Source organism: Anser anser (assembly GCF_964211835.1).
Source record: "Anser anser genome assembly, chromosome: 3".
In the NCBI taxonomy this organism is placed as follows: Eukaryota; Metazoa; Chordata; class Aves; order Anseriformes; family Anatidae; genus Anser; species Anser anser.
The window spans coordinates 119,357,912-119,379,078 of record NC_139722.1 but is presented as its reverse complement, the minus strand read 5'-3'; the positions used below and the strand labels follow the sequence as shown (position 1 = coordinate 119,379,078).

The 21,167-nt window shown below is 40.7% G+C and overlaps 1 protein-coding gene across 1 annotated transcript in view; it reads right to left on the bottom strand.

The window, feature by feature from the left end:
- LOC310896546 (uncharacterized protein) overlaps positions 1-21,167 on the bottom strand; it is a 282,713-nt gene that overhangs the window by 232,024 nt on the left and 29,522 nt on the right. Inside the window, exon 2 of the mRNA XM_083828962.1 lies at positions 14,142-14,281. Within this exon, the coding sequence (XP_083685088.1) occupies positions 14,142-14,281 (140 nt within the window). The remainder of the gene's footprint in view (positions 1-14,141; positions 14,282-21,167) is intronic.

Genomic DNA, 21,167 nt, shown 5'->3' with positions numbered 1-21,167 from the left:
CTCTCTCCCTGTAGTTATCACTCACTCACGTCAGACCCTGTTATCCCATTTTGTGCTCTGTGCTTTGATGGGAGATACTGTCTGCACAGTATCCTCAGCTGAGAATTGGCTTTTGCGGGAGACATTAATGCATGCAATTGGCGCATGCTTTTCTGGAGTATTTCTATCACCTTTCAAAGATAGAGACAATCAAATCTCTCCTCCACTCATCGAGGAAATGCTTAAAGCCTAAGTGGGGAATTCCAGGCCAGCTTATGGCTGGTACTTACATTACGTTTTCTCAAGCAGCAAGGTAACATGGGACAAGGATTGTCACAGTGTTTATTTTGAGTTCCCTGGTGAGAAAAACATTTGACACTTATCCTGGATGGTTGAAACCTTCCTCCCCTCCTGGATAAGTCATGCTATCTCTGCTGTTCATACACAGCTGCTGTTACTTGACTTCAGCCATCCCCTCTGAACACACGCTGCGGAGAGGCAGAGGTCAGTTATCCCAGGTCAGGCACTAACCTTCAAAAGAGTAAGGTAGAATAGAGCTCTCTTCTCTAGCAAGCTCATAGCGTTCATTAGGGGTGAGCTCAAACTCAAAAGTCATCTAAAAGAGGAGCAAAGTACAAGGAAAACAACAAAACTATTCTTAAAGGGCTGCATCTCTAGTTCCTGGTGTGTGCTGGTTTCAGTCCCACATAAGACTATTTGAAAATGGAAGAGTCAGGAAAAATGCACTCAAAAGGGAAAAACTAGTCCCGTAATTATGCAGTTAGCCCAACCAGAGTTTAATTTCAAACACTGACATAAAATTGCTCTGTATCAACAGGTGGTTGGAGCAATGGGCTCTCTTCACCATGCTATCTTATGAATAAATGAGAGACAATAACATTTCTCTCCCATTCTTTGTCTCTTTTCATTGTCAGGGTTTAGAGACAAGTTTGGTTTTTTTTTTTGTTTTGTTTTATTTTTGTTTTAATTTGATCAGAAAGTAACTTGCACAACAGCCCTCTCATCTTCTCAGAGATTGCTAAACTGTGCTGTGATACATCTTTTACTGGTGAGCTACAGAACACACCCAGGCATCAAGGAATGCAACGCACATCTATGCTCCACATTCACTGTTTTTTCTTTTTTTTTTTTTTTTCTTTTTTTCGGCAAAAAGCAGTGATTTTGGAGTAGGAGTCATGGACAATCTAGGTACAGGCTATAGACAAAAGACCTACAAAACTGCATGCTGAATTCAATCCAGTGGATAAATTACAGAAACACAGATTGAAGAGTCTATTTATGTTATTAATAATAAAGGTACTGTGACCAGGGAGTCCAGAGCTATGCAATTACAAGGAGACATGCAGTGTACACAATCAGGAATCCTTATCAGATTGTTTGGTCTATCTTTTCCATTTAAAAGTGATGTTTAAACTATGTTTATAGACAAAAGAATTGATCAATGAACCTGTCATTTGGTCCTGAATAACACCAAAAAAAATGAATCGAGTGATGAAAATATTGCTATTCATTTGGAGAATAAATTGGAGAAATTTTGAAAATATTTTGTCAAAACTTTGGGTTCACATGCATCAGCAAAGTCAAACGTTAGGTCTTTGAAAATTGCCTACAAGCAAACATTTCTAAAGGTATTCGGAAATGAGATTTTCCGAAGGTAGAATATCTGGAAAAAAAAAAAAAAAAAAAAAAAAAAACAGAGATTTACTATTATTTAAGCTTTTCAGCTGCTCCCTGAGAAAATAAACTTGGAGATAAACAAAAACTTCACTGTTTTCCTACAAAATAAATAACAGTAACATTATACCCACTAAACAGGAATCAGCTGTATAAACAGTTTACCTGCCTCTGACAGCATCAACTATAGAGAGAATTTCTGGGTAACTATATTCAAAGAAGGAAAAACCCAAGCTATAGGTAACCTTTGTAACCCAGTACATGATCAATATGAGGTAGAAGGTAGGAGCGGAAAATATCTAAAATCTTCATCATCTTGACAAATGTTGTACTAGAAAAAGGGTGGCAATCGCCACTCTTGTCCTCTTTGTCACTTTAAGCTTGCCCAATAGTTGCCATTATAAGCCCTTAATTCAAGATTTGACTGTCTTTAACCAGCCAGTATCAGTTCAGTCACTTCTCAAACTTGAGTGTCTGATTTTCTATATATATTTCTACATTCATTCATACTTTGATTAATTTCAAACATCTAAATCTGAAGAACTCACAGATCTCAGATGGGCCAAGCATGGGAAGGAGAAAAGAAAAAGAATCATTTTCTCTGTATCACTCTCTGCAAACTTGAACTGTAACAACCCAGTGATCAAATGATTTGCAGTTGAGAACACTAAGAAATGGGAGCCTTTGAAATAAGTCAGCATGTCAGAAACGTATCTCCCTCCCCTACTCTCATCCTTCCCACCAGCTCAGCATATGTAAACTTTTTGGTACAGCATGTTCAAGTTGTTCCCACAATATATAACAGAAAAATGAATGCTGTTGCGGAGCACAGGCATGTGTAATAAATATTTTGTGTGCTCAAGAGCCTAGAAATAGATTGTGGGCTGCATGTGTATTACAGACTTGTGTCAACATAGCTAGATCCATCAGGTGCATGAAGAGAAATGATCTTGATGGACACAGCTGGATTTCAAAAACTGGCTCTACAGACTTATTTATAGCAGTAAAACTGTCATGTTCCAGTTCATCTCTTGACAAAAGGATATAGAACAGAGCTTTGTTGATGGGGTTGCATCCACAGTAGGAGTGCATCAGCTGTAGATCATACACTATTTGCTACTGATACAAATCACCCAGTGCAAATCTGGCATGAGATTTGGGAATAAAAGTTGGGTGTTGAGGAATTACATCTAACACTTTCTAAGGCAGTGCTTTCTGAAGAGTTGCAAAGAGTTTGACTTGACCTCGCCTGAGATTTCGTACAGTCATCCTCAACAAAGAAACCAGGATGAAAACCCTCCCTCCTCTCTTCAACACTGGGTACCACTACTTTTCACAGTACTTTCTGAACTGCTTTGCCTAGTAACCATGTGTCTTGAAATAACAGACCAAAACTGAATAATCTGAATCCATTCATGCAATTTCAACTGTCATGCCTGTAGTCACTTGACGTTTAGAGGGTTTGCAATAGAACAGAACGTTGAATTCCCCTTTGTGCTTCTTTGGACCAGACCCTCAGCTAGTACAAACTAATTTAACACTCACAATATCACAAAACCTTTCTGTATTTACACCAGCTGAAGATCCAGCCTCTGTTTGCCAATGAGGATGTTGCTCTGCATTAATACTTCATCTTGTCCAAATTATTCCTGACATTATTGTAATTTGCAACAATACCAGGCACAAAAGGGAAAGAGTAACCACCAGGAATATATCTTCTCTGCTTCTCTAGAGTACGTGTATGTAGCTAATATATGATCAACAGAAAAAATATAGCGATGTGCCTGTAAGAATAATCTGTAGTTAACCCAACCTGCTGCTTTGGAACAGACTTCATTGTTCCCTTCCCTCAGATGCTCTCTAGCCTCCTTCCTCACACCCTAAGCACTGTCAGTTTGCTGTCAGCTTTACAGTATCGAGCATGTGATCTCTCCATTGGTACCCTGTTCAGTGTCATTTTAAGCTGCCCGGTCTGCAAGGCCACCAAGGTCAAGGAACTATCAGGAGTAAGGTTTCTTAAGTGCAATGTGTGAGACACCATCTGACACTGTTTATAGATAGAGTTAGCCTCTTATTGACCACAGGATAGAAGTTAAAAGCATTGCTTTGGGAGTTCAAATGTGTTAACCTCTGAAGTGATGTTTGAATTAGGGTTATAAAGGGCCTAAAGTTTTGATCAGAGGCTTGGAGAATAAAAAGGATTTGGAAAAATTTTACAGAAGGATCAGAGTAGCAACACTGAGTGTGCCAACTGCTATATTATTGTTGATTTAATTGAGTCCATCTATCAGGTCTGTACATTATGTGATCCAGTTCCAATGATGTTTCCCTGCTGCAGCTGACAAAATACAGACTATACACTTCAAATGCAGTTGTTGGTCTTTAAAACTGGCAGTTACAAAACATGTTGGCTGCTCTTGCGATCAATAATGGGAAGGGCAGTGTACGTTGGACTAACTCCCAAACAATTAAATACTTGCCAGTGTAAAGTAAAAAACGACGTGAGACTACGCCAAAAGCTTGTTCACTGTTTGGCAACCCGATGGTATTACAAACACCGATGGTTTGATAATCAGGCAAAATTAACAAAGCTGGAATAGCAGAAACATTTTCTGAGACGTTTTCTGATGAATACGCTGAAGAGATAACAAATACACCTTCCCTTGAATTGTGCCCACATGCCATCTGGAATTCCCGATGGACTGTTTTCCTGGAAGCTGACTCACAGAGGAGTAGGTTAGATACCTGTGATGAATTGTATACACAAACTATGAAGATGCCTCTTACCCAGACAGAAGGCAAAACAAACAGCTTAAATATTTCAGAGCAGTGAAACTGCACTTTACAGACTGAAAATGAAGAATTCAGCCAAGCCCCAGGAATGAGGGAAGGAAAGTGTCATGTCATGGTTCAGCAAGGGCCAGCTACTCCCTAAGGGACAAGAGGACGGGCGTGATGGCACTGCCAGGGGACAGGCCAGCGAGGCGAGCAGGGCAGGCCTGGGGCAGCAGCTGGAGGCAGCCCTGAGCCCAGAGACCCAGCCAAGTTCATGGTGACAGAGCAAGGCTGAGGCCAGGCCAGGACATCAGATTGCAGGCCAAGCCTGGCTCAGCAGGGCCTAGGGCCGTGGCAGAGCTGGAGAGTGACATCCTATAGCGCTGCTGGGGCTGGGAGTGACAGGCCGGAGCCAGGCTGAAATGGTGTCCTAGGCCATGGGCAAGAATGTGAATAGAATCCCCAGGGACACAGTCAGGGCCAATGAGGGCCATTTTTAAGGGAAAAATGTCATTTTTTCCTTAGGAATTCCATTGGTTTTCACTGTTAAATAAGCTCTCTTCCCATGCCTTGGTTTTGCCACAATAAATTGTTAAATATGTTGACATTTTAAGCACTGTGTGAAAAAATGGTAAAAAGGTCCCTGCTTTATCCTATTCCAATGGCTACGCTAAAAAAGTATGGACTTCCTTTTACTGCTCCACAGTCTTGCAGTAAGTATGTTACCCCTCTTCACTCTTCAGAATTATAAGGCTTACGTGCCAATGCTTTGGTTTATGGGTGGAAGGAGAGAGTCACTCAAATGCTTCCAGCCAACATCCCCCTTGCTATTAATGCCAGGTAATGAGGCACGTTTCTTTGTTATCATGTAACATGCAGCCACAGGGCTGTTTCCCTCAACCTCTCCATTCAGATGAGGGCTGCTTTATTCCACCAAGAACAGGGGGCTGCACCCGAACTGGACAGACAATGCTTTGGAGATGTCATAGTGTCAGTCAGTGGTTATTGTTCATGTGGCCAAATGCAGCTGAGACCCTAACTAGCATTACAGAAAAGTAACAAGCCTGGAGCCTTAGAAAGTCCATACTTCCAGCACTAGGTCGGATGGAAATGGTACTCCAAAAGTCAACAGTGAACTTCAAGCTACAGACAGCTGAAGACAGTTGAAGCTTGTAAAGAGTGCCAGAGAGACAGAAGGACATTACATCAGCACTTTCCCAAACCAAAAGTGTGACAAGTGTCCAGCAGTGCGAGAAACATCAGCACTGTGGCATAAATACTTGTTAGACCCCTACCTCTCAAGTGCCTGAGCAAATCACAGCTTTTAAGACAGTGTTTCTAAGGGCAAAGTAAGGAAACATTTTTTGGGCAGGTGAGGAATGGAGAGATTGAAACACTAGGCAGCCTGCGGTGGGATAACAAACTGAAGCCTGATTCTCAAAAAAGCATCATGACACTAAATGATTCCTTCTGTCTTGCAGTTGCCCCATCCCTCATCCCTTGACTTTCCATCAAAGACCTTTAAAGACAGCTACATCCCTCAAGGCCATGAATTCCTAGATGTGTTAGAAGACACTAGTTTCTACTTGCTGAAAGTTGGGTGGGTCTCCTGTGGAAAAGGGAGGCCTAAGAGATTTCCAGCACTAAACGGGGCCAGTGGGCCTGAGTGGAGGTGAAAAGTGAGCTTGTACAACCACAGACCTCACAGGTTCAATGTCATATGCTCCTTTATGAGACTTCCATCATTCAAAGGTAGGAAGTTCAATATGGGAATGTGTACACATACGAGAATGGACAGGTGAAAACCTTTTATGCAGAGGAAAAGTTGAACAGAGGCTCATTTTAAGGCCATGTTCTTCAGCCAGAATGTGAATTCGACTAGATGGGGAAAACAACTGGAACACAGTCGGAAAATAAGCATGAAAGTGAATGGGCTTATCATTACCTTGTGTGGTCAACTGAGACAACTTTCTCTCTCTCAAAAAAAAAGTGGGGGGGGGGGGGGGGGGACGACACTGAAGGGGAAGGATCCCAAGCACAGATGATCTTCTAATGAGGGATGAATTTAAATCTCATTAGCAATTTTCTACCCAGTGTACTGGCTTATCTGAATCTCTTTCCAGAGGCCTGATATGAAGAGTCCATGCTATGGATTCCCAAATCTTGGCATTGCATCACCCTACTTCCTTCACTGATTTACTCAAAAGAAGAGTTTCAGAATCAGTGAAACATTTTGTTTGCCATGAAGTGAAACATTTTTTACTTTCAACTATGTTTTTTAATTATGCTTTTTAAATGCAGCATCATAGTACCTGAGACTACTGGATGTTTTCATAATTCTCTTCCTTTTTTTTTATTTAAAAAAGCTGTTCAAAATATAGTAAGATTTTTTTGTCAGAAATGTGCATTTTAGAAAGATGGTCCGGCTATTAGTAATGTACTTTTGCCTGCTGAAGACAAGGCCTTATAGGGTTCTGCTCTAATTTCTAAGAATAAAATATCTTTATTTCTAAGAATAAAATGTGTTACACTTGCTAAGTGAAAGCCCATTGCTCCTTCCTCAAATCTACAAATACAGAGACTTTAAATTGGGCATGTTTCCTCGCCTACAGTGATGTTACAGGATATAAGACCCATATTCACCTATCTCCTTCTCCGTTTATTCATATCCAGACTCTATCTACATCAGTTATCTGGGATAATGGTCTCGCCATACTTTATAATCTTCCCATTGCATAGCTGAGGAAATGACACAGTAGAGGCAGCTATTAACCTTACTTTTAAAGGTCATTTAGAATGCTCCTGTTACACACACACAAACCTCTGAGTTAGACTGGCCTTCAAAGACATTTCTGTTTCAAAGGATGGTGCATGTGCCTGGGACAATGAACATTACTAGAAACTAAATACTGTGGTGTGTAAATCAATACAAAACTGGGTAGTTTCTCTACCTCATTTCCTCATCCCCCAACCCTTTCTCACTTTCTCTTTTTTCCTTTTCTCTCTGTCTTCTTTTCTTTCTTTCTTTCTTAACTGTAGTACATGAAACTGATGTGGAGTAACTGGATACAGAAATTTTAGCTTTTATGCTTCTGAGCCTTACAGAAGATGGCACTGTGTAATTTATCGGCATGTACCAAGAAAGACAAAACAAAGCAAAATCACCTAGCAAGTGTCCATCTTAATTCCCCAAACTAACATTTCAGTGTGCTGCACAAAATAGTTGTCCTTCTCTAACCTTACAATAAAATGTGTGTCAAGTCCCTGTAGACCAGACTCCATAAATTCCAAGTCCAAGGCCATGCAATGATTCTGTCTGCCATGCAGTTATCAGTGAAATAACTGCCCCAGACAGGATATGTAAACAAACTGTCAATACAGAGAAATCTGCAGAACCAAAGTCCTGATGTAGACTAGTGAAAGAAAATCCTGATGTCAGGCGAATCAAGAAGTCTTAGACCTAGATAGGACACCATAGTTATACCACCAAAAAATCCCAGGCAACCATGAAGGAGAAAGGTAGTGACAGAGTGGTAAACAGTATTTACTTCAAGAGATGCATTCTTAAGCATAGATAGCCCCAGAGCTGTTCAGCTGAGGCATGCTAGGAGCGTGGGATTCCTAAGAAACTTTGACAATCTCACTAGAATATGGACCCAGTGTTGCTTATGTATCTTTCTTCATTCAGCCTTAATTTTTACTCTGAGGAAAAGGAAATGCTGTTAGAAAATGAATTCTGTTAGGACATATTAGTTTGTGGCAGAAGATACAAAATTTTACTCAGTACTTTATAAGGAAATGCACTGATTTGAGATGCAGTTCAATTTAAATAGCTTGCTGGCAAGCAGATGAACAAAAAGCCTGGGAAAACCAGACCGGCTCTATGTGCCCTGTAATAGAAAACCAAAGTATAGTTCTAGAGGCTAATTTTGACCCCAAAAGTTTTATGAGCTCTCTCATAATGCTAATACCTTTTTTCTAAGTCAGGGTCATTTTAGATGAATGTACAATCTGAACTAAAATTTGCAGTTATCCGGAGGGTTTCCAAGACCTCACTGACTTTAAAATTGATGCTTTGGCTGATTATTCCATCCTAGCAGAAGTCATCAGACATTTAGAAGAGAAACCCCAGGTTCTGATCACTATCCCCTTGCAGATTTTATTTAAAAAATCAGAAAGAAAAGTTTGGTCTTGAAAATTCATAAAAATGCAAGCTTGACTTTCCGTCTTTTAAGAGCATACTAAAACGTAAGTTGGTTGACTTAAGGTAATATTTTAACCAGAAAGCACAAGAAGAGAAACATCTTAATTGACTGAAAATCCAGCTGTGGACTTAAAATAGAATTTAAAAAAGTCACATTTTTCATGTTACTAAGTTCAGCACTGTCTAGTCTTTGAAGAAATGGATTGGCTCGACAGAGCTAGCCGGAGCACTCAGCATTCACACGGGAACTCTCTTCTGCTGTCAACTGGCCCTAAAGCACGGCTGTGAGACTTACCATATCCTGAATGCTAGCTATTAAACATATCTGCTAGGGCCACCTTCATGCTTGAAGAGAGATTTAAAGATGGAACTTTTTAGGCTTTTTGTGGATGCTTTGTTCTGTTTAAAAACATCTTGGCGTTTACCGGAGAAATTTTCAAAGCTGAGGAAAGAATCTGTGGGCTGGATCCATTCCATTTTAGTAGTAATTAAACTCTCTGTTCCTAAAGGCCCAATCTAATTCTTAATGAAATAAACAGCACAGCTCCCATTGAGTTCTAGAGAGGAAGGATCCCGTTCCATCTACTCCAGGTTCTTCACATGAACACTTTCTAACTGTGATCAGGACAGCAGTAGTTAGAAACAAAGTGAAGTGTTTGAAATGAGTATCTCTAGCACAATAACTAATATGAGACACATTTTCCACTATCGGTCTCTTAATGGAAACTCCAAAAAACATATCCACAGTCTGTTATACAAGCATTCTGAACTTAAACCAACCACTTCATTTGTTGATTTCCATGTAACGCCCACTTCATAACCATATACATTAAAATCCTGCAGTGCCAAGTGTTTCAGGGATCTTGAAATGAGTCCCTGTTAGCACTAACTTTTCCATCTTCAAGGCCTTTACCCTACCCACTGAACTCTCCCCCTATTTCCTTGTTGCCTCATGACTCACCACAGAACCATGCTGTCTGTGCAATGCAACCAGGCAATCACTAGCTGCTGCGCCCCTAAACCGTCTTCACTCAAAAGAAGTACAGTAGCAGTGTTCCAAAATTCAGCTGAACTCACGGGCTTCTGGCTTCTCTTAGAACTGATCCTGGTTGGAGAAAATGCTGATTTGGTGAAATCAAGACATTCCACTGAACCATTTTTACTTGTTTTATTTATTTATTTATTTTTATTACGGAGGGAAAAAAAATCAGGAAAGGTTTCAACCTGAAACCTCTTTAGTTTCCTGACAGCTCATCTACCCAGAACACTGACAGCTCATCAGGTGGAGAGGCATCCAGCATCTGCAGTTTATTACCCAGATGGAGCCAGGGGACCTCAGGCTTCCAACTGATTACTGGAAAGCTCAGTAGCAAGACCAAGTATTTATCTCAATTTATAAGCTTCAGGGACAAGGTTCTACAGAGGGTGAAAAATCAATGCAGCTGAACACAAATTAGCAAATGCCAGGGTATCTACAGAAGCTGTGGATCTGGCCCTTCTTTTGTAATATTTGATTAGAAAAGACTTCCACATCCCGAATGCTGCACCGCAAAAGTTGAACATAAACTGCATGAGCAGGTATGTGGCAGGATGTGGAAAACTACATTGTGTTAATGATTCTGTGCTCTGATCAATATTCTACAGTCTCCCCATGAACGGGTTAGTGTTTGACAGAAGATAACAGAGAGGAAGCAGCAAGTGTCAAATCACTAGAGCATTGCTAGATTTCATACTGCTATAATCCCATGCAGCAAACATTTGAAAGGCTGCCCGAAGCAAAACAGTAATAATTGTACAAAACATATGCAATGTAATCTCACTGATCTATGAAATGTAACATTTAATCACATGGGTCCTTGCTGTTGGGGGGATAAGAGAGGTAAAGAACTCCATTGAATACACTTCAGTAGGAAGATAATCAACCTATGGTTGTTTGTATCGCATAAGGACTTGATCATATAGCTGACTCTCATTTGGTATTTTTTAAAGTATTAATGGTGTATAAATCACATGATTAAAGCCATTGCAGGGTGTTTTATAACTGTAGGCTCTCTTTATAAACTATAAACTTACTATGTGACCTAAACCTGGCTCTGTTTTATATATTTTTTATTCAGTTGCCAAGAAAATCAACTGGCAATGCTTCCTTAATTGCCTGCATAGATAACTAGAAAGTTTTCAAGGGTCCTTATTCAAACCTTTCTACCTGCTTTCACTGAAATTCTGTGAAGCTCTGCTCTTTAGCCAGAATGGCCTCCACCTTGAACCTTCTGTCACCACAAACCTGTGTTGCTCTCTCTGCTAGGACTTCACAGGGGCACTCATTCGCAGCATAAAAGTTCCAAACCTGAGTCCACAGTAACCACGTTTCTATAGAAACACCCTTCATTTGCCCATCAATTACACATGATTTTTCCCATTCATGATATTTTTCCAAATCCCAGAAGCCTGTTCTGAGCGTCTGACTGGTCACTGTTTACCCTCTTATATTAAGGGGTCTGGAGGAGAGTGAAGAATGTTGTAGCATGAGACATAGTTTGCTAACATGAGTGTGGAAGAGATCTTTGGCACTGTCAAAACTGATCTGGATAGGCTGGAGCGATGGGCTGAGGTCAACTGCATGAAGTTCAACAAGGCCAAGTGCCGGGTCCTGCACCTGGCCGGGTCCTGCACCTGGGGTGCAACAACCCCAAGCAGAGCTACAGGCTGGGAGATGAGTGGCTGGAAAGCTGCCTGGCCGAGAAGGACCTGGGAGTATTGGTGGATAGTCGGCTGAATATGAGCCAGCAGTGTGCTCAGGTGGCCAAGAAGGCCAACGGCATCCTGGCCTGCATAAGAAGCAGTGTGGCCAGCAAGGCTAGGGAAGTGATTGGCCCCCTGTACTCGGCTCTGGTGAGGCCGCACCTCGAGTACTGTGTTCAGTTTTGGGCCCCTCGCTACAGGAAGGACATGGACGTGCTCGAGCGAGTCCAGAGAAGGGCGACCAAGCTGGTGAGGGGTCTGGAGAACAAGTCTTACGAGGAGCGGCTGAGGGAGCTGGGCTTGTTCAGCCTGGAGAAGAGGAGGCTCAGGGGCGACCTCATCGCTCTCTACAGTTACCTGAAAGGAGGCTGTAGAGAGGTGGGGGTTGGTCTATTCTCCCACGTGCCTAGTGACAGGACGAGGGGGAATGGGCTAAAGTTGCGACAGGGGAGTTTTAGGTTGGATGTTAGGAAGTACTTCTTTACCGAAAGGGTTATTAAGCATTGGAACGGGCTGCCCAGGGAGGTGGTGGAGTCACCATCCCTGGAGGTCTTTAAAAGACGTTTAGATGTAGAGCTTAGGGATATGGTTTAGTGGAGTACTTAGTGTTAGGTCGGAGGTTGGACTCGATGATCTTGAGGTCTCTTCCAACCTAGAGAAATCTGTGAATCTGTGAATCTGTGAAAACCACCTGTTAAAATGAATATATTTAACAAAATCTTATCTTTCTCAGTGCCGTGATAAACTTTATCTGAAAGTTAAACACTTTATCCCAAAGGTTTCCTTTATTTTTTTTTTCAGATCAGTTTCTAATTCTGGTATTTAAAGATGGCCTCAAACTATTTCTGCCTGTAAAGTGCTACATAACTAAGTAGTCTAAAGACAGGAGAAATCCCAGTCTAGAAATCCCTTCTATTTGTTTGCTCTTAGAGGTTGGAAACAGATCAATATCTGAGCTGAGATGGTTCAACACAGGCCCAACTGGTCAACTGAGTATTTTCTTAAAAAAAAAAAAAAAAAGGCAATACAGGAAGAGACTGATAATTGGAAGAATAACAATGAATTTACTCTCACAGCCTAGGAATAGAGAAGTCTATGAAGGCAACCATGAATAAAAAGTTCAGAGAACAGTTTCTTCATTCTTGAACTAGAAGACCATTGGGAGAGAAGGGACATCTGTCACCAAAAAAAAATGCCAAGAAGGACAGGACAGAGGGAGCTCAGCTTGTTGCAACCCACCAGCACTGCTATGTAAGTTTGTTTTACCCTGATAAGATTTTTATCTCTCTTTGGAAGACGCATGCATTTGACGCTGTGTTTGTTCTCCTTACTGTCACTACTAAACCCTTTTTATTTCCCTGCAGGGAAAGCTTAGTCACTGAATCTCTGTATCCCTTCTCCCATCTCCTCTGCTCCCCTCCTCTCTGACCTTCAAAGTACAGGAATGAAGTTACAGTTCTCTATTTCTTCCATCAGCTATTGTGGTATGAGAGTTCCACTAAGACATGGGCAGGTTCCAAAAATAACATGTGAATAAGGACTTCTATGTTTTTAAGACCTGACCCAAAATATTTATTTATCCAGAAGTTGAAATTCTCACGAGCAATGGGTGAAATTCTGAGGAGAGGAGATCTGCAGCAGGCCTGGACATAACACTGAATCTGAGGCAACAAGTGCTATGATACAGGGAATGAAGGATAAGCCATAAACCAAGTGTCAGATGAAATCTATATATTAACATTTTATAACTCGCATCAGTCACTTTTATATTAGAAAGGAGTGATAATGAAAGCATAGATACACTTAAATAATAATAGGGATTCCTACAAATTCGTCAGTGATTAATTACTGACAGTGCAGTAATTAATTGCTTATGGCAAACAGGAGATTCACAGTTTCCCAGGAGGCTTATTCCCCCACTGCAGGATACAAATAATTCCCATTGACTTCAGTGCCTCTCCTGCCGTGAAGGACTACAAATTTATTGGCTTCTGTGGGAGTTACGAATAACTTGCATCAGAAAAATGAAACCCTAAAGAAACAAATTAAGAATGCCTCTGTCTACTTCTTAAATCTATTTCAAATATTCCTCCCTCTGTTAGCTGGGAAAAAAAATACTCATCTCAAACTTACCCGTCTATAGAAACTCCAAATTCTATCAACATCTATAAACAAACATACATTGTCAGTGTAGAGCAGAAGTAGCAATGAAAACCCCAAGGAGCTGAAAGATTTCTCATGGAAGAAATTCTTCGTAAAGTATTTGTCTCCCGGGCAAATTTCACCAACTAACAGCCAAGAGGCCTTCACCCTGCAGATGCCTTCAGGACTCCCTCACTAATTTGTGTAGTCATCTTGCTGTAATTGTGCGCTCTGTTTCATTTACCAGTGGAGAGCAAGCAAATTAAAAAATCAACCCAAATAACAGGTTCTATTTTCTGCCAGTCATGTGTTTAAACTCCCATCCTGCCTATCTATGTCACTTGTCTGACAGTTTATCTGGTGCAGAAGAAGAAATGTTCTTTGAGAACCGTATTTGGAGAAAATTCATTGCTTTCAAGGAGACATAAATGCTAATATTTAATCTGTTAGGCCAGCAGACAGACAATCAGAGAGCTATTGGCTGTTGGCCTACCTAGTCAGTTGTATCACATTTCTACTGCGAGGAAGTGTTTTCACAAAACCAGTGAAATGTGCATGTTTGGCAGCTAGGTGAGTGAGCAGAGGACTGTTGTAGATTTCTTACCGCTTCTTTGCAGACATCTAGCTGGGGTGACACCTGATGACAGGAAACACAGCCAGAGGATCTGCTCCGCTGTAGTGACTTGTATGGAAGGAGATGCAACTGTAATCTCCACTGGTGTGGCAGCACTGAAGGAATCACTCCTGGAAAAAAGGAATTAATACATTACTGTCAGACATTCTAGGAAGACTCCCACTGATGTCAGTGAAATATTGGGCATAGCTGAGGGAACAAGCATGAAAGGCAGGGCTTTTCAACAAGAAAATGCATATAGTACTCTCAGTATTAAAATCAGTAATTTTATGTGATACAGGATTTAGGTTCAGCTGAGCTTTTCCAAATTAATGGAGACAAACACATCTGAGTAAAATGTGGAAATATGTCCTTGTAAGTGTCTCATTTATGAAGCAGATCAGGATTATGCAACAAGTTTGTTATTTTCAACTTTTCATATAAGAACAAGAATTCTTTTGCTTTGAAAAGCTCTACTGCCTTGGGACATCCCTAAAAGACACCATCATGGGGTGTCTCAGACTGTACCAGAATTGTCAGATAAGTTTCAGTCACGTAGCCCTCAGGAAATTGAGGGTAGGATTATATTACAGTAAAGTGGTTCAATACTACCATAGAAAGCCTATGTCCAGCTGGAAAGGCAATAGCATCTCACAGAGTATTCAGTACCTTATACGCTGGCAGAACAGTTCAGGGGCATAGCACTTCTTCCATAGACTTATTTTCCTTTTAAGCAGAAACTAGACCCCAAAAGATCTAACAGTCAGTGTGTACACAAGATTACAAGCAATGCATTTGCTGCAATTGCTTTGCATTTGTTGTTGAAGAAAGCATGGACAGCCTATATGACAGAGTAATACGGGTTCTGCTGGAAGAGGATGAAGTAAAGATGTGATTTTGTAAAGAAGAGGGAAGGGAAGAAAGTGAGGCTTCATCCTTCATTTATTATTTTTCAAAGCACCTAATGTTCAGTCAGTTCCTAAAGCTCAAAAAGAAAGTTATCCCTCCAGAGTATTTTCATGGGCCCTGGGGCCAGGCAATTGCTGATGTGGATGAGTCAAAAGCATCCACTACAGAGGAAACAACTGCAGGAAGCAGGGAAATCGTCTCAGATTTCCCCTGGCTTTACAGGCTGACTGTTAATAGGGAAACCCCACCTACACATTTTATAGGGTCAGAACCATAACCAGAGGCTATGGGGTATACAGATTCTTGATCATTCCGTTTCAGTAAGGATGTATATTTCCAGTTAAGCTCACAAACAATGCTCAATAGCTACTCAGAAGAAGATTAACGGGACCTCCCACTTCATGGAAACAGTGACTGTTTACATAATATGCAATGACAGTAAATCATAACAAATCCTAGGAGAAAACTCCAGCGAGAGGTAAAAAAACATGACCTTCTGATTTTTCTTCTTTTCTCAGTCTTACAATCCACATCTTTATTTCCTCATTCTGTGAGGATTTCTGCATATGCTTAGCTTTCAGCACAGCAGTAATGCCACAAACATCAATTAATTAATTTTCCCCCTTTTTAAATGAGATTCCTAAACAAGGATCCCTCTTGATAGCTTGAGTTCCCGACCACTAGGGTGTAACTAACACAATGCATTCCACTTCGCAAGGTTAAACAATCAGCATCCTAAAACCAGGGCTGCTATAAAATAACACCACTATTGATCTCCATTACCGTGCTGAGCTTGACCAGCTGAGGATCAGACCCTGCCAACGGTGGTGAGTAATCTGAAGTGTGCAGAGGAGCTAAACAAATATACATCTGTGGGAAAAAAGATTTGCAGCCGGACAACTAGTTTCTGAAACTCATCTGTCATTGGAAATTAATTACTAAATAATGTCCTGCATCAGAAATCCTCATTCTATCATTTGCTATACTATAATACAACCTTGTTTTTGCAAGACAAACAGATTTCATTACTTTTCCCCAGGGAACTGCTGCACTCTCTTCTTGTGCGTATCTGCGGGCACGTGAGCAGATCCGTAATTATGCAACCAGAACTCACATTTGCTTAAATTAAACCATTCTAGTGCTAATTCTCTCAAAGGACACTCCTGCAAAAAATCATTTATTCCCTGCTAAAACAAAGGAGCCAAGGCAAGAAAAGAAGAAGAAAAAAAAAAACTTGTTTCATTTCTTAGCCAGCATTTACTTGAGCTGCAGTTGCACAAGCAGACAACATGCCTGTTTTGAAACCTAGAATGTTAGGTGCTGTACCAGCACGTGGAAGAAAGAGTCTATTCCTGAAGCTTTTCAGTAAAAGTATGTCTGCATTACATGATGATGTGTAACTTCTAAGGGAAGGGATTGCCTGGAGCAGATGCGCAAGGCTTGGTGCAAAAGTTGTGTGTGCCTGCCAGGGGCTGCAAGAGCGCGAATTCTTCCCATCAGCACTGGAAGGAAGCAATGCATGTCCTGAGAGCACTGCCTGCAGCCTCCTGCCAGCCTTCAGGCGTCCGACGTGCACATCATGGAGAGCCCTCCCCCAGGATCTCCCTACTTAGTCAGGGGTCAGGGAGGGTTCCAGCTGCTCTATTAATATTATTAGTGATTTAATCATCAAACAAAGAAGCAAAACTCCAAGCAAGGACTCTCATGTGAACTCCCTGCACTTCAGCACTTGCCCAGCTCCTGTTCGTATGGCAGCTAAAAGATCCAGTGGCAAAGACCACGTTAGTGACCACGCATCTTTGTGCTCTGGAGTGTGGGCTACGGCAACTAATAATAGATGAAGGTTTACATGTTTTTCTTGTGTTTCTGCTGGGGCTGCTGTGTCATTAATTCAGCTTGTGCCTGGCTACTTATGTTAAACATTCCCTTTGTGGCTTTCTCTAAATCTTAAATTTTGCATGTGACCACATGTAAATGTAAATGTGTATTTTTATGGTCCTGTAATCTCAGTGCTTTTAAATCCCCATTGCCTGAAGGCATACAGGGAGCTGAAGCAGAAAAGCTTGGTCAGGTTGTGATCATTTAGAGCTAGTTTATTTGCTCTTTCTGAGTGGATTCAGTTCCTGTAGAGGTTTTTGCCTTTTGTGTAATAGAGTAAAGATAAGATCTAGGTACCTAATTAACCCTGCAGGGCCTGTGAACAAGGCTCATTAGAAAACAGTCAAACACATTTATATTTAAATACCTTATTTACAGGAATTCATGTAATATTTCTGAACTGCAGATATACATGCTACACAGTCATACCTTTAACCACTGTAAAGCATTTCCTTAAATAAAGGTGGAAAAAAAAATGCACCGAATTGGAGCTCAAAGTCATCTGGCTTATGCATGTAAATACCCTGTAGTTTTAAAGACTACCCACTAATAAATGAAAGTCCTGTCTGCAGGACACTGTAAGCTGCAGTGTCCCTTCAGCTTCAACCCCTCAAAAAAAGTACGTATTCCACAAAACCAGCATTGCTGCAGCCTGTATTGTGACCCATAAACACCACTCTGAAGCAGTTTCTCTGGGGACTTTCCCATCTGTCCAGGGCAGTGGCAACAATATACGTGTGATCACAGACATCTCTGAGGACTTCTGGAGAGACTTCATAAGGAGTCAGTCTATTAAAAACCTCCTTCTGAAGTTATTTCGTGTGTCTGTATATTTTCTGTGTCAGACAGTAGCAAAGCAGGGTTCTGGTATTCAATGCCCATGAAAATACAAGTTCTTGTCACACAGGCTCTAGTTATTTGTGAACAAAAGCATCCCCAGCAATGCTGAATTCGGCTTTCCCAACCCTTTGTCCCTTCCACTCCCACTCCTCATCCCAAAGAGACCAGAAAAGCTAAGTGAAAATAGATCTTTGGAAATGCCTGACCCAATTTTCTCCTCTAAGAAAGGTGTGGGGATAAAAATGGTTATTCATGGCTACAGTTGGTAGTTCAAACCCTCACAGAGCCAGCTGATTTGGACCAAGCACTTGTTATATCCCATCAATTCGGGACTTCAGGAGCCAACAGCAAGATGCTGGTGATTAATCCCTCACTCATACATTGATGCATTACCGGGTGCAGCTCTACATATGTGTGCTGTGCATGGAGGCTTAAAACCAGGAGAATTACTGCTGCTCCTCGTGACATCTTGAAGGGCAGCCCAGATTCAGAATGAGGCCTGGTCAGTACTTAACTTTGTTGTAAGTGACTGCCTGGCCAGTGAGTAGGATAAATGATGCCACTGGGACTGAAATGTATCTTAAAATTAATCATTTCCTTAATGGCTTTCATGGAGAAGGATGGGTTTAAATACACATCTAAGGGTATTTTCTGATGCAAGGCTTGTGGGAGTGAAGATCCTGTCACAGGGAGATTCTAAGCAAGACAAAGCTATGTAGTGTAATGGATATTTTAAAACAAAAGACACAATACATTTAATTTATTTTAAATTCTATATCCTGATACAATTGGTAAAAGCAACCAATTCTTTACCTATTAGTTATTCAGGAGAGGGAATGAGTTTTTGATGGGATTTACATGGCATTTAATAAAGCAGGACACTTGACTGGGGCAACTGCACTGTACTACCATAAAAATAAATATAATTGTGTATTTTTAAAACTCTTTAGCTTAAGATTCTGCTTGAAGGCCTAAAAGTAATACTTCACTACCCAAGACTGCTGTTTAAATAGACAAATCCTTGACTGCTTCTATAAGTAGATCCATGATTTATATTGTGAATCACTTTGGCAAGAGCAGGAAAATCCCAAATCAAGTTACTCTTCAACCTACACTAATAAATCCTGTGTTGACATGAATTCTTTTTTCAGTGCTTCATTTTAAAGGAGTCATGTGGTTTTTAATAACCAGTCTTGTTTCCTCTTCATCCTATTCAACAAAGAAGTGATAACTGCAAAAGCATCTTAGGCAACACACTGCAATTCAAATGCCGCACTGAGAAATATCTCTGTGAAATCAAGTTTAATGAAATATCAAAATATTACATGTGCAAGTCTTGGCTGCTGGACAGTACTTTGGAACGCAAAGCCAGTTTCCCTAGTCCAGATTAGTCAACATCAGGTTCATTGGTCTAACATTTCACAAAATATTTTCCCACATTTGTCCGACTGCAGTTTGAAGGGTGTAGCTGACAACATAAATGTGCCCTAAGGTGAAAATCCCTAAACATTTCCCTCAGCGATCTTTGAGTCTGGACATTACCAATGCAGATGTCTGTAATCAAGAGATCTCTACGGACCCGCTAATTATTCCCTAGACTTTTCCACTGGCAATAAAAATCCCATTTGTCGCAGCTTGTTTGCAGAACTGCTTCCACTTCCACAGTGGTGGCATTAATTAGCAAAAAACTGTGAAAATTGTTGGAGTTTATTGGTTCAGAAAAACTTGCTAGGCATTGCTCCTAAATATTCATATAAATTCAGCCATGGCAACAAGTCCTGAAAGCCCAACTTTCTCAGTTGGAGCAATTTTTCATGCTTGTAGCAATAAGTGGGAAATAATGGGGGTCTCAGATTCACATTAGAGAAGTTGCTTCTGTGACCTCTTCATGCAGATGGATGGTGAATTTCTCAGATAATAAATCAAAGTTTCCTGATGGTACAGTGGCATCTCTTGCTGAGGCCCGGAGAGCTGCTGGCTGCCCTCTATTCAAAGGCAGCAGGCCTCTACCCTGCAGGATGCTTTCTCTACAAATCCTTCACTCAAGATCAGGAGATACTAGGGCCTCTATAAACTGCCCAGGCATTTGGGGGAACAGCCGGCACCCTGCTGGGAAATGGACACTTTTCAACTTCATTGACATCTGTCACACATGCAAAGAATAGAAAGCAATCAGGAAAAAAGCCACATTATGACTTTCCCATCAGCAGGGCCAGTTAGGTCTTTGTTCTTAACAGATGTTTAAAAGGTTCATCAGAGCTACCTTGCTTAGTAGTAGCTTTACTAGGAGAATCTTACCTTTGGGTTTTAATGATCATAGAACATTTCTCTTTTTTCTCTTGATATTTTTTGCATTCGGTTAACTTTCCTGTAGGAATTTCAAACAGAAATTAAAAAAAAAAATGATGCTAGTTTTTCCGTGCAGTTTTTATTAACTTTCTTCTGAATAAGTCCCTGCAAGGAAAACTACACCAATTTTTATTATCAGAAATATATTTATTAAGTGACAGTCTAACTCCCAGAATAGCAATGCATTCATTTTTTTGGAGTTAAAGCTTTTTCCCTAATGACCCTAAAATAAGCATGGGAAAGCAGCATTGTAAATATAGTAATGAACTTCAAGTGAATATACTTTTTTTTCTCAACCTATATTAAAGACTAGTTTGGAGCTAGGGATGTCAATTATTGTTCTTATATAACATAAGGATAAAACTTAAAATGATGTTCCCTTGCTAATGAAAAACGTTTGTGTTATAAACACAGATGGCAAATCTTGCATAAGAATTTTGCCCTCTCTGAGTGTGATGTATATGCACAACTGCTTTATCAGTTCTTTTTATGCAAGTATTTCCCTAAAAAAAAAAAGAAAAAATCATGTAAAGAAAGGCATTTGGTACGGAAATAAGAATTTACAGCTGAGGTCTGACAATCTGTGGGACCACGGGCATACTTCTGGGACTTAGTTTCTTCAAAGGTTGATGATGATATTGTAAGTGCTTTTTATGGCACTGTGATACATACTGATAAAAAGAATTTTAATTGCTTTTACATTTATCACGGAAATGAATATAAACTGTTCATTCTGAGCTTTCTCTAGTGGCTTCAGCAGAGTCAGTGTAGATGACATAATGGTAACAGAGCAGGACTTGGCCCACTGTCTTCCCTCTTTGTATTAGTTCCACCCAAGTCAAGTAAATTCAACGGTGAGGTGAATGAGGCAAGTAGGACTGGGCCAGAGGTATTTTATATAGAGATTTTGTACAAAGACCATGTTGAGCTTGATCTGGCAGAAGTATGGAGATAATGTACTTAGAGAAAAACGGGGGCAGAAATCTCAACATGCCTGAGACTGACAAAGCCCTAGTTCTGCAGAGGCAGCTTGGGAAAGGG